Raw genomic sequence first — 27629 nt, forward strand, 5'->3', positions numbered from 1 at the left:
CCCGACTCTCAGGCGTAGCCCAGACTCTCAGAGAGACGGTCGTGGCAGATCGTCCTCACAGGCTTCCTCTGTGATCTCCCTTAGCTGTCATGGATCGCGCCCGGGCTCGGCTGCAGCTCTGTACGGGCTAGTGTCGGAACTTTACCCTCCGTACCATGGGAACACATGACTCCCGGTGCGCTCGGCCCGGTGGATTTATTTGGTGTTGATGGAAAGCATGTCACCTCAGCAAGGCAATATGGGACAGAACCGAACCGACTCTCTGGCTGGCGAGAGCAAGACACCTCCAGACAACAAAAAGGTAACGGTGTGGTTCTCCCCATGTTGATGCTCCGGGTTCTGGGTCGGTGATGACCTGTGCGCTTGGTCGCAGCGCAGACGCGTTGCCATTCTCCAAATGCAGTTGATTTGGCTTTTCTTATGTATTTCATTTGCCACAAAAATAGCATTAATTCATTTAAAAAAAAATCCGCTCATTAACCAATTAGACGTATTCGCATTGTAATATGCCTGAATAAAATGTCGTTAGTGAACAAAATATTTCCGCTAAATGTTCACCATTTAATGATGCATATTTTTTTATAAGCAGCATTTATAACGTTATCAAATGAGATGTGATTTCGCTTTTGTCTTTTGCGATTAGTTGCACAATGTAGACCTTAATATTCAAATTCTATTATTTACGTATGGTATTGATATTTCAGCCACTTAATCCAAATGCTCTGCTCGCGTGTGTGCGTGTGCGTGTGTTTGCTGGTAGTGATTCATTAGAGATCGGACAGACAGAAGTCATCAAGCTGACAGAGGAAACATTCCTGTGCCGACTTGTCTCTCTGAACTCACTGATAAAGAAGACAAATAAACTCCTCATATATGTTAATGGAACCGTTATCGCTGTAGACGTGACTGTCATTTATATTGACTTTTGTCAAACCAGATTTGCGCCGCGTGAAACTGCACTGGTTTTGATGTAGCAGTAAAGAGCGCCCCCGTCCAGGTAGAAAGGGAACTGCATCAACCAAACTAGCAAAGCCTTACTTGGTCATCTTGAATCTTAATGTAAAAATGTGACTGTTTGCTGAATGTTTACTGTATTGAATGCACACTGAATGAATCGATTCACATAGAAGCAAGAACTTGCATCAATGGATTTTTCAGGGTTCACCTGACTATTCAGTAGAAGTGTTCAGAAGTGATTGACAACATATCTCATCCTCAACCAGAGTGACATCAGGAAGCTGGGTGTTATTGGATTTGGGATGGTGAATTACGGTTGGAAGGCGGGACGATGTTTTAAACTGGGGTGGGGGTCAGAAGGAATACATGTGGTGGGCGCCAGTATTCCTGACGTAGTGAGTGGAGGGGCGTTCCATTGTACTGTGTTACAGTACGTGATCGGCCATGGGATTGTGCAACTGCAGGATGTGTTTCTTCACTCCGTCTGTTCCTTATTTTCTCGTCACTTTCCATCATGAAGCGGTTCCTTTGCTTCCTCTTTTCCCTCGTAGTCCGCTTGTGTTTTTCACCACCTCACTGTCCTCCCTCTCTTTATAAACTGTCACATCAAAACATTCATCTGTACAGATCCTGAGTAAATCTGTTTTTTTTTTCCTGCTATTAAATGTGCTTTATCTTCATCCATTCATATTGTAATCTTATCACTTTATTCATTTGCTCTGTCCTCTATCTGTAGTGGAATAAATCATTTAAATTCAAGTGATAATAAATTGAAATGTCAATGCAATAATGCAGTTGCACAAATCATAGTTGGCCTTTGTATTCCTCTTTCGTCATGTGGCAAGCAATTCCACGTCACCAGGAGCCGTGGGATGACTGGTCAGTGAAAGGAACCATATAAAAGTGATTTTATTCAATTAGCCATTACTTAGCTGACCTGAGACTCTTTTCAGCATCCTGCTCTACTCTTCTGAATCTCAGTTAACATTGTTGTCTTGTCTCAACTACCAGCTTTAAGTATCATATCTGAATCACGCTTGTAAAGTTTAATACGTACGCGAGGAAGTGAGGCAAGCATTCAGAACTGATATCCCTTCTAGTCTATAGTTTATCTTTTCTGTTTATATCGTGAGGTTGTTAAAAATGAGAATAATTTGAATAACACTCATGGCTGTGACATCATCACTGATCTTCATCATGCTGTCTGCTGTGTTTGAAACACTTGGAAGTGCAACATTATGAGGAAATGTACATGAAAAACAGGACTTTATTGATTCATCAGCCTTTAGATCAGATATGTTCCTGCTGAGTGAAACAATGAATTGGACCCCAGTTTACTGAACATTAGAAAATCCTGCTCAATTGGTTTTCTAACTTAGGGCACATGAATGCAGAAGAATTGTGTGCTGTCAATTCCTCAGCATCTGATGTGTTGCAATGGAAGACATTGCCTTGATTGTCTGAATAGTGAAACAAGTCCAGTTCAGTTTTTGTGCTTGCTTTAATAGCTAGTGACATCTGAAGCCCTTTGTCTTACTCTGTTGCTTTGTTTCTGAGTTGATCAAAGGTAATTTGTGCTCAAAAAGCTTTCACCCTCCTCCCCGTTCACGCTCACACAAAAGGTTTAGTTAATCGTGAGGGTGTTCTGATGAGTGTCACCAAATGGTAGCATGTTCTGTAGAAACTGAACTGACCGATGGCTTTTTTTCTCTGTGCAGAAGATGAAGACGCTGGCCCAGAGACGGCAGTCAGCTCCCTCACTGGTCATCAGTAAAGCACTTACCAGGTCTAAAAGCACATCCAGGTATGAGGTGATTCACACACGCACACATCCATGGTAGTCCATCCATGGACACACGGCCAAATAGATCGGCTGTGGTTTGGATGATTTATTTCATGTTTCTCATGAAAATCATTTTCAACAGTATCAACTCACCTTAGCTTAGTCCCGGTGCTTGCATTTTTCCACCACTCATTTGTAGTCGTGACCTACATTTTTGTACAATGAATTTCCTTAAAAAACAGCACAGTAATCGTCAGAATTTCCTGTCCAAAACACACAAAACAGAGCTATAAAAGATTAAGCTCCTGTGAAGTAAAGAGGTCAGCTTTAACAATCATGTGTCTACTCTTGGTCAGGTCAAAAGCCAAACTTGTTTACATTCATGATCATGCTTGCCCAATGAAAACGTCTCAAATATAGTATCATAAACATTTTTTGCAAAGGAGACTACATAACTGATCTAGCTGGATTGCATTGTTCCTTCCCTATTCACAACTAGAACTGTTTTTAGGCACTACCTTGCAAAGTGTTTTCCTCTTCTTGAGCGTTTCCCATCTGCAGTTGCCACAGCAATTCAGCCTCCTCCAACTTTACCTTGCTTGATCATCCTCACCAGTCACACTGATCCTCTTCACATCCTTCTTTATCACTTCCATGAACCTAAATGGCTGTCTTTCTCTTCTTCTTTTCCCCATTACTTTTATTTCTAACATTATTCGAGTCTGGCCTCATTACTGTTGTTTCCAAGAGGTATATTTATTGTTTTTAGCTGTGTCTTTCCTAGTCACTTCCAATGACAAGGAAATTAATATCTATCATCCACTCGTCGCCCGATGATGCTGAGCGAATACATTCAGAATTTGTTCAGTATATCAATCTAAGATTGTCGAGACGTCAAGACTGAGGAGCACAAGACAGCCTCTGTAGTTTATGGTATAAATTCACATTACTTACAGTACGTTTTAACAGGGTCATCCAAACTCAGATCCCTGTGCTTACTTGTGGCTCAACAGGGATTTGGAAGTTTTCCCCGACCATGTTATCCCACTTTTCTTCGCAGTAGTATCACACAAATCGCTTCCTATTCCTCTAACCGTGTCAGAAAGACACCAGAGGGTCATAGTGGTACTAGTGTTACTAAAACGCTTCGTATAATTTAGTTTCATATTTTTTCGAAGGTGGATAGGACTTCCGTAAGTAACAAATTTTTTTTGGTGCAAATGAGGACATGGTGTGATGAGTCTTGCTGCCAGAGTGCAACCAGAGCTAGAGCGTCTCAGCTGTCCCCCTTGACCTCTGACATTGTGACAGGAGTGGTAGGCGCCAGTCCACAGGTCATACAGGGTCAGCACCTTCTTTGTGGATGTCTCTATGGGGGATAGTTGAGGAAGCTGCAGTTCTCTTTAAAGGCGTCTATCAGACATTTTAATACTAAATACAGCACAGTGATGTTGTTGATACTTGGGATCATAATGTCATCTTTAGCTGAGCACAGTTATGTACTTACTCATTCAATTCCCCGTGACTGCAGGGTTTGGGTCTCGCTGTTTGGCAGCAGAAATTTCCAACCCAAAATTGCTCTTGTGTTTTGGCAGTGACAATTGGATATATTTCTCGCATTAATAGAGTACAATCAAATGTGACCATTAAGATGTTAGAATGGACCCCAAATTGAAGACTTTTAGGAAGACGCTCACTTATCCGCATCCGTACAACTCTTCAAGTTCCGTGTTCTGTCAAGGATTGAAAAGGAGCAGAGTGAAGGTGAAAATATCTGCCCCTCGCCCCCCATGTAGACGACGGATTCGGCTTGATCTCGTATTAGTTCATTATTCAAGTCAACTTTTATCGACTATGATGAGTAATGCATGAAAGAACTTGAATGGCATGACTGAATGTGACTTTACTATGTTATATGACTCTTGTTTTCTGGTAATGGATGGATACCACTCACATTTCAACTAGTACCGTACCAATACGCACTACCTGGAAAATGGCACAAAGAGGTATTGGCTTTCTTACATAGAATATACTGAAAAATGCAACCTCTCTGTTTCACTTTATGAAAACGCAAAAAAGATTTGGTGCTGCAAGATTTACTGAAGGGAAAACATGTTGTGCCCATTGAGCAAACTTTCTGGTTGGATTTTTTTTTTTTAAACCAACGATCCCCACCTTGTTGGTGCGCTTGGCTGTCGTTTCAGTAGAGTTTTACTGTTTTGTCCAACCCCTGTCGGTCCAAAGAGCAGTTTCGCGGCTATATGCTAGCATGCTAACGCGGCGGCTGACGTCATAATCGCTCCAGTGCGTGCAGTGGTGTGTTCAAGTCTGGCATGGAAAATTGACTACTCTACTACTCCTTTTAAGGAGGTCATATGTACGACATATGTACATATGTTTCTTTGTTGCTCTGTATCTAGTCCTTTAATGACGTTGGCCATTCGCAACGTATGACTGACTGTCACGCTCGCTTTAATGCATCATCAAAGACACTGTGCGATATTAAATGTTTACTTGGAATTTCAGTCAGGGGAAAGTTCACGCCTTCATGTTACCTTGCTCCACGCCTGACTGACCTTACCATGTGGAAATATATGCGATGGATCTGGTATGTCACTATTTCAATGTTTAAAAAAAAAAATACAAATGATTATTTGTGTTGTGTGTGTATATATATATATATATATATATATATATATATATATATATATATATATATATATATATATATATATATATATATATATATATCGACTTACATTTGAGATGAGAATATAAACTCCAGATTTTTCCAACATTTCAAACTTCAAGTCCAACCTCAAGGCACCACGTCTGCACTGATTTAGTCTTATTTTTTGCTTGATCCTTTTAAGAAGGAGTCAATCTGAGGAGACCTGCCACTGCTGAGTTGGACATTATTTTAGTAACATGCAGCGGCTTGAGTAAGACTATGAATAACCAACTTTCATCTGAGGAACTGAGCAATATTTTCCACTGAAACGGGAGACTCACTCATAGTAACGGTTCACTCTGCATTTCCCATCAGGCCAAGGGGTGCTGAAAAGCTCTCTGGCCTTTAGCTCAGCCACTTACATCACCTCCACACACACCGTCCGCACACACACTCACACCTCATCTAGAGGTATTATCCTCTAGCCTTTAGAGCACACTGTGGTTTTATTATGGGTTTTTACTTCAGACCTGACCCACCTTTAGCGAATCAAGGTGCCATTTGCAGGAAAGCATGTGATTGCTCAACACCTTTGACCTCACACTTTTATTAACTGTCAGGAAGAGTTCTGCAGAGTTCGACAGAACAGCACTACACAAATATAAATGAAGCCTTCTGTGAGAGTGGGCAACACCTACGAGGACACCTGTGTTTGGAATCATCTTTTTAAACCCAAACGTGACAGTTATTGTCTCACTGCCAATAAATGTGAGGACATTTCTTCCTTCAACTGCATGAAATGACAACTGCAGCTATAATAATGAGGTCTGTAAAGACCATCATGGCCCATAGCCGCTGGTCATTAGAGTTTCACTATTCTGGCCTCATGGTGTGTGGGCGCGTGTGAGTCTGTGTCATCTGTGGCTATTCAGAGTTTTCCTCTGAAGCCAGAGAAGCCGACATCCTCGTTTGCATTATGGAAATAGTATGGCCAAGCTTGGGTGAGGGGTCTACTGTCATGTGATAATGTGAGGAAGAAAGACATTGCTGTTTCATACTGCGTTTGAAACACATTCACAACCCAGTGTGTTGCTGTCAAAATGTTCAGTTGGTAGGTGCACAACCTTAAAATGAATGTTATTTATTTAGTTATTGTTGAGAACTGACAGATCCAGGGCAACCACTCACAGCTACAGACAATTTAGACTCACTAAATAACATCTGCATGTTTGGGGACGGTGGGTGGAGCGCCCAAATAAAAGCCTCTCATGTACCGGAGAAACATGCAACTCCGTATGTGATGTTCTTGCTGTGAGGCGATATCATGTTTTGAAGTAGTCATGGTTGAAGTGAAGCTGCATTTTTTCTTAGAATAGCTCCAGTCATAGTCAGTCTGGTTAATGGAAAGGTTTTCCCTGTCATGGTTGGTGAAAAAAAGGGCCCCAAATTGAACATGGCAGCAGGATTTATGCAGATATATTGTGTTGCCTGGATGTACTAACCTGACCCATGCTGCTTCATTAGATTGTGGCATTAGTATGCTGTGATTCACCGCTCCCCAAAAGTCAACTGCTCGCCCCACGGAGCCGAATCTGAACAAAGATGCTCATGTATGTTGGCTTGGAGGGGACACTCGATTTATCAACATCACATGATGAACAATAGCGCCATTAGCATCACATCCATCAGATTCAAAGGATGGTGGATGCAGCTGTCAGTCTCACATTCAGCAAGAGAGATGTGTGGTGAATACCGAAGAGCCGCGTCTTTTCGGGGCAGTGGGAAGTGAACAGAGGCTCTATTGGGAGGTTTGTCCGTGTGCAGTGTGTGAGTGTGTGGCCTCCACTGGCTGGGTGACTTCCCGGACTTGCTCAGATAATAGGAGCAGACGAGGATGGAAGCTGTTGATAAGCACAGCGGGAATTTGTGACACTTATCCTCATTAGTGGTGTGAGTTCAAGTCGAAATCTCTGAGTGCTGCTCTGTATTTTTACACCAATACTATCCTTCTGCCAGTCATGAGAGAGAAGCAGTGGCTTAATGTTACTAGTCCAGAATGGAGCCCTGGATCGGTTTGAGTTAGGAGATTTGTCTTGATGTATGTGGAAGAATTCTTTTTCTTCTTTAATTGAATGTATTCTGTCTGCAAATTCATACTTCAGGATGTTTACCCGCGCTTCGAAAATTGTTGGTAATATCCTGTCCCAACATCCCGTAAATAGTTTGGTGGAGGATTCAATAAAAGCTCATTTACCCAACACACGATCGGATTTCCGTCCATCTGACCCTGACCATTACACATCTTTATCAGATCAAGATGAACATGGATATAGCAGCTGAACCTTTGAATCATATGTGATGGACCTTTGATTATACAGTTAAAAAAATAGTTAGTCTGGAATCCACTGCTTTGTGTTTTTTTTTTTTTTAGATGAAGTGAATTAAGTTAAAGAAAGGATAAGCCTCATGAAAGGGAGGCGGACATTTTGGATGTGTTTAGTGGAGCGACTGTGTGCATGTTGTTGGATGATGAATGTTAGAGAATAAGACACCAGTTTAAAAGGAGAAGAGGAACCGATGAGGTTCATGAGTGTGGTAAAGGAGAAGATGGTCAGGAATTGAGAGGATGTGCAAGACATTTTAAACACAGGGACTGACCTGCTGTGACCAACCCTTAAGGGAAATGCAGAAAGAAGAGTGGCTCTCCTCTCTTCAAATTAAAATAGATGCACTTTCTGTCATCATCATTTCATGGAAGCTGTAATTGGACAGAGACAGCGGTCACTCACTGAATGTCAACCTATATCTGGACAGTCGCACAAAGGGACCACTCAGATGGAGAGCCAACTTCGGCATAGTTGTCCGTTCATCACTGATTAATGATGTCACGCTTCACTTACCTAACATATTGAAATGGAACCATGACAACAGGAAGTGGCATCCAGTCAGACTGTTTTTGGAATTTAGCTGCTGCTTGCTTGCTTCTAACTGTTGTGTATGTTGTCTGTCACAGAGGTGGGTGTGTACATGCGTGACAGCCGCTCTGCTTGTTTGTATACACAAGGCGCGCGCGCGTAGCCGAGAGATAAACGCCAGGCGGAGAGATTCAGGTCACTCGTGTAAACAGGAAAGGATGGAGATGCCAACTATTTCCTCTTCCTGCAAAAAAAGTCATTCTCATTCACTGTGTGGCACACATGCCCTGCCATCTTTGCTACCTAGTTTTGTCTCCGATAAGGAGCCATCTTGTTTGAACATGTTTTGTGCTGCAATAGCGTTTTTGTGGCTACACCACAGAATTCAAGTAAAACTTATTTTTCAGCAACTTTAATCTGAAATCTGACCTTTTTTTTCTTCTCCCGACTGCGTCCGAACTTATATCTCTTGATGACACTGTTAATGATGTTGCCATATTTGCTCCTGTGGATTATTATTGACTTATGTCTGTCTTTGCAGGGAATGCTGCCTGTCGCCGGCTGTCAACCCAGAGTCGTGTCAGCTTGTCCAGGCCTTCCTGGCCGAGTGTCCTGGCCGACTCTTCCTTGGTCACGCACAGGTGCAACTCAAGACCGGCCTCCAGACCCAGGAGAGGCACCTCTTCCTCTTCACCGACATTCTACTCGTCACAAAGGCCAAGTATGTGTTTCTAGTGCCATTAACTTAATGTTAAGATTCTTTACATTTACTGAAGACTGGCAGTCAAAGCTCTGGCTTTTCCCCCGACATTTCCTCTGTCATGTCCCATCCCACTGTGTAATTATTCCCCCATCAATTAAATCCATATGAAGCTTGGTCTGGATCAAAGCTGCTCCGGCCTCTGTGGACAAACACATTTCTGCTCCACGCCCAGTTTTAAAAACTGGGCAAAACATGCATCAAAATGGAAACTCTGAGTGCGTTTCATGTCCGGATTTAACTTGTGTACTCACTGTACACAGTTCATACACAGCAGGGCCTCTGTGGTCCAACCTGGACAACGTGCCAGGCAGCACAGCACCAGCAGCCCACTCTATAATTGGATTTATGACGATCGGGCTGAACACACGGCCAGTGAGAGGAATGTGTGTTGGCATGCGTGTGTGTGTGTGTGTGTTTTCGTCCGACATGTGTTCATTCCGAGTCGCTTCCTCTATAATTACAGACGGTGGGTAGACACACCGAGCGCCTCCACTGAAACTCTGGAAATAGCTCGCCCTTTTCACCAACACCAGCTTTTCTGTCACAGCACCAAAAAAAGTTGAGGAACTGGCACTTCTTGCCATAATGTAATCGATTGATCAATGAGGATAATGATGAAGTACTTTTATAGTTAAAAAAAAACCAATATACTTCTGCGGTGGCCTTATTAAGACTCTCTTTAACAGCGCAGCAACATCAACAAACATTTTTCAAAGCTTTGCAAGTGTCTCAACCATGCGAGCATAAGATGGTCCTTTGGCAACAAATGCCAGAGAGTAACAAAGTGATAGTTATATTGTTTTACTACATCATTTCTAAACTGTTAATGCAATTGAATTTTTTCTCTCAGGTCTTCGACTAATTTTAAGGTGAAGGCTCAGGTGCGTGTGTGTGAGATGTGGACGGCAAACTGCATGGAGGAGGTATGTGAAGGAAGCACCAGCACCGAGAGGAGTTTCGTCATGGGCTGGCCAACATGCAACTGCGTGGTCACTTTCAGGTACATGACCACACACATCTTCACCCAACACGTCATAGAAGTGATTGCTTCTTCTCCTTAAAATAACCTAAGGCAGTAGGACCATTCCTTGAAATTCCTCCATGAGTCACTCCAGAATGTATCTGTGGGATATGAAGGTCTTAGAATCAGACCTGAAGCTTTAAGTGCAGCAGTGCATGACGTCGTCGCTAATCCAACCGCATTGAAGGCAACCGAACACACACTTTAGCGGAGCACTCACACATACATTCCAGCCAATCCCCCCGTATATTTACACCTGACACACAGTCAATGTTTTCCATCAGCAGGAATCCAACCATCGCTTGAGGCGCTGTCTGCGGGTTTTTATTCAGCTTGGGTTATGTAACAGAGCAACAGTGCTTCATGTCTTAGGCGCCATTTTCTCTGAGTGTGGTTAATCATATTTCAACTTTCCATTTTAGCTCCGAAGAGCAGAAGGAGAAGTGGCTGTCCTTGATCAGAAGGTAATTGTATTTCCACAATGAAATGGAAGACATAATAAAATGGAAAATATTCAGTCAGGAAGGCCTAAAACATTAAAAGGACTCAAATTGGATTGTTTATTATGTATACCTCTTATATTTCTGCAAAAACGGTTGACGAAAACGAGGCAAACTCACTGTCACATATGTATGACTCATGTAACATGTAACAACACGAAAGCCCTTTGATGATAGACGTTGTTCTTCCCATAGTGGGGATTTTGTCACAGCAACCACACATAAGAGACAATAAAAGACAAGAGAAGATATGACAGTGTCTCAGAAGTAGCTAAAATGCCACATAGTCCATCATTAGACAAGTTCGCAAACTGCATACATTAATTCATGCCCTTAATATATGGACATTAAACATAGGAATAAATATTAGAATATTAGAAATAGACAAATACAATAACAAATGATGAAAAAGTGTCAGAGTTTTATCTTTAAATTGGATCTCAAAGAAACCTCAACACACCCATTTCATTGTGGTAAGGTGGTGGTTTTGTCACTATAATTCATCATGTCTATACAACCAAATACAACCCGTCGCCTACTACAATACAAGCTCACTTTAGATGCCCAAAAGGGTCACAGAACTGATGGTGGCCTAGTACACAGGTGTAGTTGGCTTTAGGTGTTTATGAGCAAACGGAGCACAAGAATAAGGATGGACCCATTAACAAATCAGAGTCATGGCTCAGAAGGCTCTAGGGATGTTGATCGGACCATGTGGACCGGAGCCTGACCAACTTAACCCAAGAGTAACTTGTATAATCGCCACTACTGTAATTTTAATCTCTCTTTTTGTGTGCTGCTCACAGGCAGCTCAACGAGGGGAAGGAGAATGACGACCCCAAAACCATCCCGCTGAAGATATTTGCTAAGGACATTGGAAATTGTGCTTATGTAAGCTTCTTCTGGCTTGATAGTCACGTGGTTTGGCTGACTCATCAGACATTTCCCAGAAGTGACCAACATTTCTTCCATCAGGCCAAGACGCTGGCTGTCAACAACGCAGACACGACAGCAGACGTCATCCGCATGGCTCTCCTGCAGTTTGGCATATCAGTGAGTGTTTAGAAAGCTTTTGTGTCACATGATCAAACCTATAACTTAATTTCATTCTCACCCAATGGTCATTTGAGCAACAATAAAGTTAATTTTGAAACATTGTCTATTCTGTCAGGTGTTTTTTTGAACATGACCCATTTGAACACATAAAAGAGTGCATTTTCTTTTCAATAAATCCTGAGTAAAATCCTTCACGCTGCTTGTCCTTCAAAGTGCTTGGTGGTTGCTACGCAACATACGCACTCGCTACCATTGTTGCCCGCTGCCTTCTTTGAGGATTTCTAAAAGTCATTCTGAAAATCAACCCAGTTCAAAATCAGAAGTGAAAAATCTGAGTAAAACTTATTTTTCAGGGTTGTGTTAAAGACTACCGGTTGTGGGTGAACTCTAGCAAGGATGAGCCTCCTTACCCACTCATTGGTGAGTATTTCCTTTATTCTCAACCTTATTTTTACTCCAGTCACACATCAATTTCACTTGTTATTCTACATCAGTGCAGAGTAAAATGTAACATTAATATGTTTGTTGCGCCTCAGAAGAATCCTGAAAAGCACGTGGACAAGCTAACGGCAGTAGCAGATACAAATACACTAATATAAGGATCCATCTGTAAAGAGAACAACTTGCATTGACCCCACCCTGCACTCAAGTCACACGCATGACGTCAGGATTAGAATCATTAAATCTAATTCAGCCAGTTAACACCTTTCTCTATTGCACATGTATTTGGTGGTCAAATCCTTAATCTTCCCTTGGGCTACATTTCCATGACATACACCAAACCCTAATGGCTTATATAAATTACGATTTTATTACCAACTGACAGTGAAAGCAGTGCGCTGAGCTGCAGTGAACAATCCTGACCCAAGTGTTTCAGCTGCTTCAACATCTGGAAGTGTTTTACTGCGGTTGATTTTCATATTATGTCACAATGGCATTTCCGTCCCTGCGCTAACACCCTTTGTTCTGGAGCTCACGCTGATCCGCCGTCCCTTTTGTTCCACAACTGCGATCAGCTCTCCCCTCCTTTGCTCGTACAACACGTGTCTCATTCTGCACATGCCAGACCCTATGACCTCTGACCTCAGGACCCTGACCTTTTTGTTCACTCAGGTCACGAGTTTCCCTTCAGCATAAAGATGAGCCACATCCGAGACAGTGGGAGCGCCGGCGCTGGCTTTGGAGGAGCTGGCTGTGACCAGGTCACTCCCACTGACTGTCCTGGGGTCCTGCTGCTGGACCAGTGTCTCCCTCCGGACACACAGTGTCAGTTCATTCTCAAGTCCAGCAAGGCTGATCCTGGGCAGACCGCCCTCATAGGTAAGAGTAACACAACACCGACTCCACCCCACAAAAAAACTGCTCATTGTTTGGAGCAAGTACATTGCCATGGATATTTATTGAAATCTGTTGTATTAGGATCTTTATTTTGATGTCATCCTTCCAATCATTAACTGCAACATTTATTCCATAAAATCTATTATCCAGTTTAGGTGTGATCATTGCATTGATCGTGATCTACTGGTCGATCTCAAAGGCAGGTACTGCTTATCTACTGCTGGACACATTTATAGCACAAACATTTGTCTGCTCATAAAGGCCTTCCACTGAAGTCTAAAACCAGAAGCGGAAGGCTGAAGAAAAGGATATTAACAAGCAGAACTGAAAGCACTTGGTCAGGATTTGTTGCCCACTGAGCTTCCGTGTGTGGTCTGACAGAACGTCAAGATGTTAAATAAGAAGACTGTCATTGTGGAAGATGGTTTTCAACTGAGCCGGGGTTGCAGTAGGGATCGTTTCTAATAGACCATCACAACAACACAAATAGTGTAGTCCAAATGAGAAGAAATGCCCAGGTGGTAAGGAAGGCTGTGAGAATAGGAAGATGGAAAGTGAAAGAGATAACACGGGCGCTGCTGTGAGAGTCTGAAGGTCACCAAAGGAGAGGGAAAGAGAAACAATCCAGTGAAACAGAGAGGCCAGGAATTCACCGAGCAGGCAACTGGGAAATGGACGTCAGAAAATACAAAAGACAAGGAAGAGAAAGGCAAACACGATGAGTTGGGATGGCAGGGAAGCTGGAAACAGCACAGAGACAAAACGAGGGTTTTCCAGTCGCGGAGTCTCCAGCTTGCCAGCCACATTGTTAGCCGCAGATTCTTCTGTTTTGAATAATAACTGTCTTACATAACGCCACCGCACCAGCGCCACAGGCTTAATTACTCATATCCAACCCGTAAGCTAGAATCAGTGGTCACTGTGTCGCAAGCTCGGCGCCCAGTGCTAGCTAGCCCTGAGGCCAAGCGGCCTCCCTGTGGACACTGGCAAGATGTGGTCGCAGCAAATACAGTTTAGCATTTTATGCAGCGAGTTTATTACAGTTTGATTAAAACCTTTGATTTTCCATACAGAGCTGGTTTGCTCTGTAGTCTATTAAACATACAAATGGTCTTCAGAATTCAGTTGCTTCCAAATGTAGTATAATATGTGAAGAATGTGTTGCACAATTCTCAAATACACATTGCATTAGAAGATGCACGCAGAATGGATTGAAAAGAAATGAAGGTAATGAATACCTGTAATGATTTTGACACCATAAAACTGTCAGCACTCTTCGAAACAGCACACCCCTACTTAGGTGGTTTGTTGATAGCAGCCAGAACACACTGTATTGTGTGTGACGCTGCGGGTTGTTAAGTAATGACATGTATGTTCAGTATGCTGCTGACTTTATGAGGTGCTTGGATTCTCCACCCTCTGAAAAAGGCCTCAGAATGTTTGGAGAGTCCCACCCTGGGTTATAAATCACACTGTCTGAGATGTGTAACATTCTATAATGTTGAATAGTTTTTCCACTGACCTCAGGTGGCCTCTTTCTGGGAATGTGCTGATGTCAGCACTGTCTTCGATTTGTGCTGGTAAAAAGATGTGCAAATGTTCCCCAATGAATAGGAAAATGTACTGTAATTTAACGTCGATGCTGAGTTCAAAGGGCTACCCTCCTCCATGCATTGAAGTCTATAGAAAGTGAACCTAGCATTAACTGCTATTCGTGGAATTTGTTTTGTAATGATTACTGAACATAGAGTCACAATGTCTGGATCTAAGACATATTCTCTGTGGGACGATGTGAAGTTCAATGGCCATCTAATCTACATTGTGGCATATGTAACCCCATATATTGATTTATACATGCTCAGAATAACAGAGTGAAGAATGCATATTGCAGTGAAAAATGTTCTATTTTGAAAAATAATGGAAAGGAGATCTAAATATGACATTAGTGGCTGGGTCTTCCTCACTCCCCAATAGCACTCCACAGGTTAGTTAATAGCATAGGTTTCTGCTCATTCACATTACTCTGTGCGTCAATGAACACATGCTATGTTGTCTTGTAACAGTGGTTATGTCACAGAGAACACACAGACCTCTGTACGTGCTTGTATAGGAGCATTCACACGCGTGGATGAACACACACACACACACCTATGGGACAATAACTGCTCACCTATGTGTCTCATAGTGTACTGTGATGCGTATTTACCTTATGAACATGACCTCAGATCTGTAAACATGTTCTTCATGCATCATTCAATTTTAATCTGAGTCTTACTGACTGATGCAGTTCTATTGTATATTTATTTTATTTATTATTTTATATTTGAATTTTCTTAAGCTTCAGCCTTCGTCACCACCTTCAAAATCCTCGTCCGGCTCATCCACCTAAGCCTATTTTTACATATTCATTGTTTTTTTTGGCCATGTTAAATTACAATTGAATAATTTTTACAATTGGTCCACAGAGGGTTTAAATGTCACAGGCTATGAAGGTGAGTCTTACTTCAGTCATGCAATTATCTACTGCTCCTGACACTTAAAATAATGTTGCTTTTTATCATCATTTTTACTACGCAACTTGGTTTTCTACGCCACTGTCCCATCTTCCCGCTCCCTCTCAGCATGACTCATGCATCACTGGAACACCCTTGTTTTCAACTGCAATTCAAGTGTTTTTAGTCTCTCCAGTCGTCAAGGAGCACCTGAAAGCATCAGCAAATCCATGTTACTCTAGACACATGGTGTATTTATTGGTGAATTTGGTCTGTGTTTGGCCTCCATACTACAGAAGTGCAGGGTGCCACTGAAATGACAGTTAACAAGTTCACAAAGTCCTGGTGTTGGATCGAGCGACCCTTATAGGAGTTGCAGTTATTTGGAATGGCCATTCCTTTATAAAACACATAATCACATGACTGTGAATTAAATTGCACAACACTAAAGCACGCAGTAGTTTTGGCTTCCTCAGCAGCTTTCTGACCTGTTCCTCTGTCCCTCTGCAGAGCCGGGTCAGCAGAAGACTTTCAAGAGGAAGCGGTCACTGATCAACTGGCCTTTCTGGAAAGGCTCAAACAGCCAGCTGGACGGTCTGCCACTGTCCCCCACATCGCTCTCTCCGACGCTGGGCCAGCTGTTCGGAAGACCTCTAAGCTCCCTGTGCTCTGAAAACACCGCCTTGCCCAAGCCTGTAATGGTAAGACACATGACGGAGGACAGGAGCAGGGGTCATATCACCTTGTCTGGTGGGGTCAAGGGATGATTCACGGTTCGCTCTGTATATATAGAAGAAGACGTAACTTCAATTTCCGTCCAGGACATGTTGGTGTTCCTGTATATGGAAGGACCGTACACGAGTGGTGTCTTCAGAAGGTCTGCAGGGGCCAAAGCCTGCCGGGAGCTGCGTGACAGACTTGACACAGGAGTGGAGGATCCAGAGATCACACACCAGTCTGTGTTCGTCATTGCTGCTGTCCTGAAGGTAGCAACACACGCACACTTGACCCTCCGCAGACACTCGTCGTCTATACTTGTCCGAGAGCGACTGATGTGTGTCCAGTGTCACAGGAGTCTAGACAGGATAATCTGTCTCCAGGCAGATCGCCAGTCACACACACACACACACATAAAAAAAACACAAGGTGCTTTGTTCAGCATCAAGGCTGAAACTCCGCTGCATCACACAGTGATTCTTTCTTCACATTCAGATGAGATCTTAGAACACACTGAGTTACTTACTAACCTTTCAAATAGTCTCCCAGGTATGCTACAGCCCCTCTGGAAAACTAATATGCCAGCCCTAGTCTTCAACTTTTGATTGAATTTAACATCAAGAAAACTGTTGACTATTGATCTGAAGCTCCAAACCAGGCCTGAAATGTTCTTGGCGGCTGGAAACTGTTTAGTTTAGGAAAAGAACTGAAGAGTGCAGGAAGCAGAACATGATGCAAAACCCAACATTGGTTTGCGTTACATATAAACAAGGCAAGTTTTTGCACCAACAGTCGTGTACAGACATTTTCACACTTCAAGCTGCACTAACACAAATCCTTGCACTGACTTGTCCTGAACTCTCTGACTCCAAATATTCAACAATTCAGATTAAACAGCAGGATTCTGAAAGAAGTTTCAAAGCGCAAGTGTGACAGTACCGGTGGTTTTAAATTTGCCTGCTGTTCTTATCCTGATGTATGTAAGTTCAAGAGGAGGTCAAACTTCACTCAGCGCCAGCCAAACAGTGCAGGGCCATATTGCACTACTATTGTGTAAATGCTTTTGGGACTACTTTGAATTGAAAAAGTTCATTGTGAAAACCTAAAATAGCTAACTTGCCTCTGCTTATTGCTACAACAATGCGTGTTTTTCTGCTGCTCGCCATCTTCATTGGACATCATCTTTTTTTTTTTGTACTCAGGACTTCTTGCGTAGCATCCCTGGCAGTCTGCTGTGCTCGGATCTCTACGATCAGTGGATGAATGTGATGGAGGTGGACGGAGGTGAGGACAGGACTCAAGCTGTTCACAGGTACGGCAGTTCCCAAAGGCCCTGAGATGACGCTTCCTCTGTATTTATGATGTGTTCACAATTCCTCATTGTCACCATCATCATCTCCAGGTTGCTCCGCCTCCTTCCCAGCGAGAACCTTCAGCTGCTACGGCATGTCATCTCAGTGCTGCACAGTATCCATGGCAACGCCCTCGACAACCAGATGAATGCATTCAACTTGTCTGTCTGCATTGCTCCCAGCATGCTTTGGGCTCCTGTGCCCAGCACGCTCGAGATGGAGGGTGAAGGCACCAAAAAGGTGAGAAAGAACCCCAAGTCTTGGGCAAATCCTGGTGGGGAGGCTAATGCAACTTTGAGGAATTTCCACATTTCAGGGTAGACCAAGCAAATGTGTGTGACGTACGTGATCAGACAGACACACACACTTATCTCACACACATACCTTCAAAGACACGCTGCTGCTATCGCCGGTGGACAGCCATTTGTCAACTTGGTGAAGGCTTCCCTGAGGATGTCTGTTCTGACCCCTGAGCAAGAGCTGACCCACTAACACACAGCTGCTACCGACCAACGCACACATAAACAGGCGCAGTCACGTTCACGTCTTCACTTAAAGTCTGTCAGGAGCAAAACTTATGAATCCTTTGAGGACTGCAGCGGAAATGTTTCCAGCCCAACGTCATGACCGCCGTGACCTCCGACTCCTTTTTACTGTCAACTTATTCCAGCAGTGGTCAGCATTTGATGAAACCTGCTTTGGTCTTTTTCTTCTTGCTAAACTTCGTGCTGGTATTGATGGATCACCTGGATACACAACACACAGTTTGTGGCTTGTTTGGTCAGCTTATGGTATTGCTTGGCTGTCGCCACGTGCCGCCAAGACAGATATCCAGATTCTCTGGATATGAGATTTTCATATCAACTCTGTTGCGCTTCAGCAGCCATCCCGTTTTACTCCAGTCTGACTCCATTCCCGACTGAAGTTCACACTGTATTGTGTCTACAAATTGCAATACAGAGAAGTCTCAAAATAAAATGACAAACAATAATGAAAGAGGAAAGGTTTCAGGTCAAATAATTTGAGAGACTCCACAGTCAGCAAAAACCATGAAAGGGGTTGTTCACATTTTCATGACTAAGGATGGACTTGCACAGCTGTTCTCCTTTCAAAAATGCATAAAAAGTAGGCTAAAATAAGTCAGTGATTAAGAAATGAATCGTGTATATCAGAAGTTTGTGTGGCTAGCAAGCAGTGCTGTATTCAGTGTAGAACACTGTAATGAAACAACAAGACACATTTCCATCCATGACCTCCCATGAGGACATGGGTACGCGTGTATCTCACTGGCATGAAATTCTGACATTTGTGTTGTAAACAGCTTTGCTTTATTGCTGTTGGCAGGAACAAGCTGGGTACATTTTGTGGCTTTAAAGGAAAACACATCTTTCGGAGCCACAGACGGGACGCAAGTTGTTATTAATGGATTTCTGGAAAAAGACAAGATCTTAAAAATGGTTGAGTTGGGTCATTGAGGGACAGCTGATTTTTGAAAAGCATAATTATTGGCATTCTTTGAAGCAGTCAGGGGTCACTAAGGTTTATTGGTTTACCACACACATACACAAACACAGGCAAGAAAATCTATTGTTCAGTAGAGCAGTATAGTGGTTCCACTGCATACTTTTTTACTTGAATTGCTATCAACACTCTGGTTCCACTGCAGTACGTTAAGGTACAGCACACGCGCACACACATGCCGTCAACACTCAGGAGTGGCTCAACATCTTTCTCAGTGGGGACAACACTTTCGTGGTGCTTGCGTGTGGTTTGAGCGACTTCATCTGGCTGAATAACATCACAAAAAGAGCAAGATTTCAACACAACAGTCCCAAAGCAACTTCCCACTTCCACTTGAGACACGTGACTTTTTAGTCTCAGCCAATTCGGTTCCATTTCTGCACCCCTCCCTCCGTCAGGCTGCATAATTGAAATGCTTTTGGCTACTTGGTTACTTTGGGGTTTCTGGGACGAAAACAGCCTCAGATGGAAGCAGACTGAGAAATTATTGTAAAAACGCTGTTTTTCTGTGCCGCCGGAATGTTGATGCTATTCTTCATGCCAGCGACGTGATCAGATGGTGCAGTGAGAGGCGAAACAGATGCTCGTGGGCAGATTGGAATAGTTTTCAGATGTGTGTGTCCTGACTGATGACCCCTCAAATTCTTTCAAATGACCCACTAGCGCAGACATGACACGGATGCATGGATCCTTTTTTCAGTATAGTCCGTGCATCCCACAGAGAAATGTTTGGTGTCCTGACCTAAATCTGGCAGATGTGTTTGGCTTGTTGCAGCTCATTTCTTCCCCAAACGCTTAAGATAGAGTCAGCGATAACGTCTCGTTGACTCGATGGAGATTTGGGTCCGACGTGGCTGCTGATGGATTGATTCGTAAAAGTGTTGTGAAACACCTGAGGGCTCGCTCTGACAGTGCTGCGGCTCACGTAGCAGCTCACTCTGACCGACAGGGAGGAATGCTAAGTGAGTGATGGCAGGAAAGGTGAAGGAGTGGATGAAGAAAACCCTGGAACACTCTAGAAAAAGAAAAGTCGAATCAACTGCGATCAACTGTAAGTATTCTGCATCGCGGTCACTATGTACTGCAGCGTAGAGGTCTTTAGATGCCACTATTAATTTGTATGTGACTTGTTTTGACCCATCACACTGCTGAGCTGCATCAATGAGAAGTCGACCACAGATTCAGCATGAGTGGAGATGCATGTGGTCCAGAAAGCTAGCTTGTTGTTTTGATTCAGTTGAAGTATTTCAGTGACCAGACCATGGACAGAAGCCATATTCAGAAGCTGGCCTCAAAACTCGTGATAATGATGGTGAATGAGTGAACATTGTTTTTCAGGCACATTTAGATTGCAACAATTTACTCTTGATATCTGTATTTAAACTGGACCCTTAATCCCTATTTTACTTTATATCTCACTTTAACAGCTTCAACAACTGCAGTTTGATTTGGAGTTCAGTGAAGACAAAATTAACTCTTGACATAAATGCTTATAAAATGGCTTACAATTCAATTTGTTGTGTTGTCCTTCACTCACCTATTTCTATACAAAATGCACACCAACCACTCGAGGTGGTGAAGAAACAGGTCAGAAGAAATGGAAAACAGATGTGTGGTGTCGTGATGTGAGTCGATGCTGACCATCAGTGGAGGTCTTTGAGACAAGTAAAAGTCCTTCTTAATCCAATTTAAGTGCAGAATGGGGCTCACAGCCTCATTACCTTCTCTGCATTTGTTCTCCGCTAACAACTGAAAGAGTCCTTTAAGAAACAAAGCGACCTCTTGGAGAGTCGTCTTTCCCGTAGTAGTTAGCAATAGTTTCACAGTTGCAACAATGTGACGGAAATGTAGTGTAACTTAAATCCTAAAAGGCCCCATGACCAGTGGCCATACAAGATGAGTAAGAAGGTAAATGTTTTTTAAAAAATATGAGCAAATACGTACAGGCATTTATTTTCACATTACAAATTATATTTGTTTATTTAAAATCATTTATGTAGCTTGTGATCAAATACAATTGTGTTGCAATTGGTGCCACAAACAACAGGTTGTGAGTGGCGATCAGAGAATAGGTGCCCCATGTTGGCCACTTCACCCTCATCCATAGCCAAGTGTCAAGAGAATCAGAATCAGAATAGAATTTATTGCCATGGTCAGTGGGGGTCCCACCAACTAGGAAAGTGCTTCGAAATAAAGTGCCCTTAATAAATAAAATAACTGATCACAAATGTAACATTCTGATGGCTGAGGGGAAGAAGCTGTTCCTGTGATGGGAGGTTCTGGTCTGGATGGACGACCTGAGAGCTGTACAGACGCAGTTGGCTTCACGTTGCATAAAACATAATGAAACACAGCAATTCCATGAATTTTAAGAATGCCAAGAGTCATCCAAATAAAATGACCTAAGCCACAACACTGAGACATGGAGGCATCTCGTCATGGTGACGGTCCTTCTTTTATACATCACATCACTTCATGTGAGCAACATCTGGCCTGACAAACAAACAAACAAAGAAGGGAGTCTTCAAGTCTCTGGGTCTCTGTTGTGTTTCCACGACAGGAAAAGTTAGTCATTTGTAAACATGGCCGCCAGATTCTCGCAAAACTGTTCCACAATTTGGGAGAATGGAACTATTTAGGTCAGGGCTTGTCACAGGAGTTTATTCTGCCTGTTTAAATTCTCTGCCTGTTTAGTTCCTGACCAGATTTATTTAATGACAGATTTCAAGTCATAAACACATAACCACCTGGAGGGACTTGAGATGTTGAACGAGTCGCACATACAGCTGAGGAGGATGGAATTATGAGACTATCAGCCAGGAGATAATCCTCCTCACTTCTCGAGTTCTACCAGCAGCAACTTGAGTCATAATAAAAACCGTTGCGTGAAGTCATGTATCATTATCAGGACATTAACCAGACAGAGTCTGATGTATTCCTGGTCAGTTTGGTATGCTCACTGTGCTGTGGGAGTTGGATGACATCTTCCTTTAAAAATGGGGCAAATGCGGGCTACAGAAAAATATTTAGGTCAGGATTTTGTAAAAGACTCAGTTGTGATATTGAGCAACATCTGAATGCTGTATTGACATGTGGCTACAAGCTAAACTACAAGTCAATTTAAAATGATGTCATTCATAAAGGTTTTTTTTGAACACATGATACGATGTTTGTGCTACTCTGTTGTCAAAGAAGATAATGAATTGTCGATGGGAGTGAGACCTTCATTCGGGTTATAGTTATCGCTCACCAGAATGTACTCAACTTGTTTTGAGGAGTCAGGGTGAGGGAACCACGAAAGAGAGCAGGGAATGAATTGAACATGTTAGCGGGACAATGCTACAGTCATGAGGAAAACAGAACCCCAACTGAGGTGATCCGATGTGATGACAGCATTTGTAAACATCTTCTCCCGTCGCCTGCAGGTGTGCGAGCTGGTCCGCTTCCTCATCGAGGAGTGCAGCAGCCTTCTGGGCGAAGACGTCACCTCACTGTTTAAGGCCCACAGTCCTAAGAGCAGCAACAGTGACCACGGATCAGGTGAACATCCAGTCAATCCCTTGTTATCTCCACTTTTTCTGTCTCAATTTAGTCAATAACCTGGTTTAATGTTTGATGGGAGCTGGTGGCACTCGAGAGGTTTTGGGGAAGTGGCTGCAGACATGACTTTTCGCACAGTTTCGATCTACATTTGGGGTCACCAAACTGTTCCCGAAAGGGCAGCAGTGGATGCAGGTTTTTGTTCCTACCAATCAAGCACAATGTGGAATAGTTTGGTGACCCCTGTTTTAAATGATTGAGTAGTATAAATGGTAGATTATGCAAACGCTTTGTTACTCCTTTTTTCTAAATACAGTAATAATGTATGGCATGGCAGTGTTTTAGGTGCAGTACATCTTGGACGGCCCATGGTTAATGTGTACATGGAACCAACTGGCCTTGTGTGTGGTTGCCAGGCTTGGGTGACACGCTCATCCAATATTGTCTCCGGCCTGTTCAAGTGTGCCCTTCTTTGCTTCCATGCGTGTGTGTCCCGCAGAAACCTTGATTGGGGTCACATGACTGACCCGGTAATTTCAGTGATTTCTAGGGTCACAGGTGCTGATTGAGGGGGCATTGAATCTCCCCTTTCATAAAAGTGGCTAACTTTCCTCCTCGCGCTATAAATAACTTGAGGGCCAAGGAGTGCACTGCAGAGGCGACCTTTGTCCTCTGTTTTCTTCGTCTCCAGCAGAGAAGCGAGACCTTGTTCATTCAGCTCGGAGGCCACTTCCTTCAGAGTGCACTTGTTTCACTCAGCCGTCAGTTCAAGTTCTGTGAATCCTTGGTCAAACCTGAGGAAGACAGTGTCATTTGCCCTGACTCTCTCTCTTCCTCTGTTTAATGATTTGCTGTCGTCCGTCTCTTCCTAGATGCATCATCGTTCCAGATGAATGATTCTTCCTATGACAGCTTGGAGAACGAGCTGAACGATGACCCGGAGTCGCCCTACCAGGAACAGCCGTCTCTGCTCGATAAGGCAGACAGCCGCAGCTTTGACTCAGTCTCAGATCCTGAGACAGAGCTTCTGCAGCTCCCTCCTCTGGCAAGACCCAGAAGGTTCAACCCTGCAGTACGGCAGGCTCGTGGCCGCCAGTCGCATAGCTTGTCCCAGGGTCCCAGAAGGCTGAGGAGAAGTTCTGAACCAGCGTTAGAGGTTACCAGCTCTCCACCTTCTGGCACAAAGACAGTTGACAAACATTGTGCGTCACAGAGGAAAGCAAGTTACGATGCTGCCATTGAGGGTGAAGGAGAGGAACAGGAGGATGAGGTATTTCTAACAAAGGGGATGGATGCTCTTCAGGTCAAGGAGAACGTTAATGGACACAAAACTGGGCTGTCCAAGGTGATAAATGGTGGACGAAGGAAACTGAAGCACGCACCTCCACCGCCACTGCGACTGGATGCCAGTTGTTCCAGCCTGTCGTCCCCTGCAACGTCCCCTACAGGCTCCTCCCTAAGCTCTTTAGACTCGGCCTTCTCGCAGTACTCCAATGATTGCACCTCCAATGGAGGGCATTCATCAGGTGACACAGCATATCTGCATTCTGGACAAGCCCATCTCTCTCCAAAAAGCTCTCCTCCGCTGAGGGAAGCATTACGCTCTCATCCGCCCCGGACCAACCAAGCTCCTTCCCACGGCGCACATCCTAACACATGGCTAACAAAAGATCGTCGGCTGTCACTCAAGCAGTCAAATGGAAATGCAGCCGAGGAAAAGCGAAAAGGTTCCCCAAACATAAATGGCTGCATCACCACAAAGGACACCTTGGACATTAATGGAAACTGCCAACGGAGGGCCAGCAGCCCCCCTTCCTACCAACAGGCCTTGCAGCAGCTACAGCAAAACCACTCCCCTTTCTACAGGGGTTTAGAGAAACCTCTGACAGTCAAAGAACTCAGGCTGCTTCACGATCAAACCTGCCCTGCTAGACCGACCAAGAACTCTGAGCCTCACACAGAGAGTGAGATCACACAGAAGCCAGTGCAACCTCCACGGGGTGTTTTTTATGGACAAAACGCAACTACTCTGGTCCTGAAAAAACAGAAATCGCATTCTTTAACCCTGACTGTGGAGGGCTACAACGGAAGCAAGACCCTTCCTCGCTGTGCATCTGAACCTACCAAGATGGAGTTTGCCACTCAGCACTCCAAACCATCCAAGAGCTGCACCTTGGACAGACCTCACACTTGTAAAAGACGTCAGTCGTCAGATCTGGATCCTGATCTCACACACGCCTCCTTAGCTCCCCCTTTCTCCCTCTCGCCTTCTTCCACCAGGACTGTCACTGACTACTTTTCCTCACAGGGTAACATAGACACATCAACGTGCCTGCAGAGGAGTCAGGAGGTGGCACTGGCCATAGTTCAGGGAAAAAGGGAGTGGCAGAGCCGGCAGTGCAGTGAGCCACGGGTGGATGAATTTGACAAGCTGTTTTTTGCTGAAGAGTCGTACGTGTAAAGAAGAAGTTTTACAGTACTTGTACTATAACTTTGTACAGTCTGCCTTCAGGTTTACGTGTCTTATTATAAATTTAGTGTTTAACATTTCAACCTCCTGCCAGCCTCAGGATGGATTTGTTCCTCTTCCTCATTAGCTCGTGACGTGGCATTTGGCCACACTGTTTCTGTCCAACATTACTTCACCCTACTTCCTTCCTAAAAGGATTGAATCCATGACTTAATCTGGTGGTTGTCAAACAACTTGGTCCTGAAGTTGTGCAGGAACATAAGAATGAGGGTTTGATTAGTTCTGCGACTGTGTTTACAAGGTATTGAGGCACTTCCTGCGGTTGGCGTTTTTATGGAAACAAGCTCATCCTGATTTGTTTTGTACCATTAAAGTAGCACATGGCTGTGGTGGACGAAAACGTGTCAGGTTGTCAGTTCTAATCCAGATCAAATGCTGCATCATATTTTGTAATGTTGCTGTGTGATCAGGATGGAACCACCGGTTGAGAAAAGACCATAAAGAAACTGGGTTGTTTATTTTCACCTGGACATCTGGGCACCAGAACAGCCAGCTCTGTTGGCAAACCACAACAGTGTTCTGCCAATTCGGACCTTAAAAATACCATGAGGTTCATTTTGCAATTGGAATTTCAGAAAATACCGTTTTCTTGTTGCATGACACTCATGGAGCTATGCCAAGGGAAAGGCATGTGACCTGTCATCTGACCAGTATGTGCTGAATTGTAATAATAATGTAATGTAAGTTTTGAAAAATATTTTGTTATTCACTGATGTGTCATTTTGCTTTCGTTCCCATTTGCAATGTCAACTATGTGCAATTATGAGCTGAATTTAAATGTACAGGAAGTCGTCCTCTTTATTATTTCCCTCCGAATTGGGAAGGAGCCAGGTCCATGTGAGTGGTTAACCAGAGCAGGATTGTGACTTTTAGGAGAACCCTGCTTCCTAGCACTTCTTTCTGTGGTGTGTGTGTTTGACCATTTTACATGTTAATATTTCCATTACCATGTTTTAGGTTTCATATGTACATTCTCCATATTTATGACACAGATATATCAAATACCAAATATAATATAATATCAACTATCAAAGACAAAAAAATCGAAGTGTATTTTTGTACATGCTGCTCCTGCTGCTGTCTTTATAGAGAAGTATATTTGCTACAAACGCACCATTTGTACATTTGTGTACATCTGTTGTCCCATTAAAAGCAAAATATCAATGATTTAATAAATGTTCTTAAAAGTGTTCATGAAGATCTGTCTATGTAATCACTCCGTCCTTACCAACATCGGCATCATATGAACTGAAAACTGAATAATTAGCAGGTAGACTTATACCATGGGGCTGCACTCAGTGAGCTGTCTGTGGAACAAATTGTGTGCAAGTATCAAGCACACGGGGTGATTATGGGGTACCTCTCTTCAGCACACCTCAACCACCATCAGGTTGGATGGGAAGAGTTGGTGCATAGCCATTTCCTGACCCCTCCTGAACTGGGTTTAGCTCTGACCCCACTAGGAGAGTCACACGATTGTCTTCAAGCCACTCCTTTGATAAGCAGTAGGTTGTCCTGCCAAAAGATGGACCGTCTCCCCACTGTGCCACTCTACACATGGATGATGCTCAAAAGTTGTCATCAAGTGATGTTAAATACACAAGGACAATATTTTTTGGTCATTGAAGTTATTCATTATTTAAGTGATTTGATTGCATGTCGTTTTTTTTGTGCTCATGCCTAAAGCATGTGCAAGAGCGCATCATCAATGACGGACCTGAACATTACCTGGCGCGGGTGAACTTCCACTGCCGTCAATGACATCTAGCGGCGGCTTGTTTAAGCCAGTTGACTTATGAGTATAAACCAAATTTAGATATTTACAGCTGGGAAGTTTTCCCTCTTCCTCACCTCAAGCGTTCCTGTGAAGCTGGATTTACAGCCGGTGACTATCAGTCCAACTGGAAGCAGAAACTGAGCAGTGCAGGGTCTCAGTTTGTTTAACAGACAGGGAAGTTGCCATTACAAAACTATCCACATATCTCCACAAGTGTATCTGGTCTCCAGCAGCATATCACACTAAAATATACGTCTGATGTGGCCTGACAGTCTGCAGGTTCCACTCAGATGTAAGTTGCTCTGATGATGTAACAGAACCTTGTTGCATAAGCGCTACAGCGTCTATAAAACCAAGTCGGCCTGCTTTCCAGTTCAATTTTTTGTTTAATGAGATTGTGGTTTGGTGTTTGTGATGTTTCCAAGCAAAGAGTTGGTAGGGCTGCAGGCCTGGAGCCTTCACATGCGCGCTAGCGTGGTCCAGTTTTATTCATTTACATTCACTTGCCTTATTGAAATGACTATGAAAAACAATGTAATGCTGCAAGGCGGGCTGTTTCCATACTTCCATGCTAATTCAATAACAGCAGGTTGTGCCTTTATGTAATTTAATGGAGGGTCGTAGCACGTTCTGAAAATGCAAGTGGAGGCGAAGTTTGTGTAACCCTGAACGCAGACGTGACTGAGGCTGCAACAA

The 27629-nt window shown here is 43.5% G+C and overlaps 1 protein-coding gene across 2 annotated transcripts; it reads left to right on the top strand.

Annotated features, from left to right (window-relative positions):
• arhgap20 (Rho GTPase activating protein 20) lies at positions 1-27629 on the top strand. Of its 2 annotated transcripts, XM_053877035.1 has the most exons (15): positions 1-301; positions 2676-2761; positions 8868-9047; positions 9940-10089; positions 10533-10574; positions 11417-11501; positions 11586-11663; positions 12020-12086; positions 12780-12986; positions 16007-16197; positions 16318-16482; positions 17416-17525; positions 17616-17805; positions 22512-22626; positions 23499-27628. In XM_053877035.1, exons 1-15 carry the CDS (start codon positions 209-211, stop codon positions 25085-25087), a joined length of 3348 nt encoding a protein of 1115 aa, XP_053733010.1. In that variant the 5' UTR covers positions 1-208; the 3' UTR covers positions 25088-27628. The 2 variants fall into 2 exon arrangements, with proteins under 2 accessions (XP_053733010.1, XP_053733012.1); XM_053877037.1 differs by lacking the exons at positions 1-301; positions 2676-2761 and adding an exon at positions 5247-5348 and having other exon boundaries at positions 23499-27629.

Source organism: Synchiropus splendidus, chromosome 10, assembly GCF_027744825.2.
Source record: "Synchiropus splendidus isolate RoL2022-P1 chromosome 10, RoL_Sspl_1.0, whole genome shotgun sequence".
Taxonomy (NCBI): domain Eukaryota; kingdom Metazoa; phylum Chordata; class Actinopteri; order Syngnathiformes; family Callionymidae; genus Synchiropus; species Synchiropus splendidus.

Coding starts and splice junctions, on each gene's coding strand:
- arhgap20 (XM_053877035.1), top strand. CDS start 209: ATGGAAAGCATGTCACCTCAGCAAGGCAATATGGGACAGAACCGAACC. Junction 10,090..10,532: donor AACTGCGTGGTCACTTTCAG/GTACATGACCAC, acceptor TTTCCATTTTAG/CTCCGAAGAGCAGAAGGAGA. Junction 10,575..11,416: donor TGGCTGTCCTTGATCAGAAG/GTAATTGTATTT, acceptor TGCTGCTCACAG/GCAGCTCAACGAGGGGAAGG.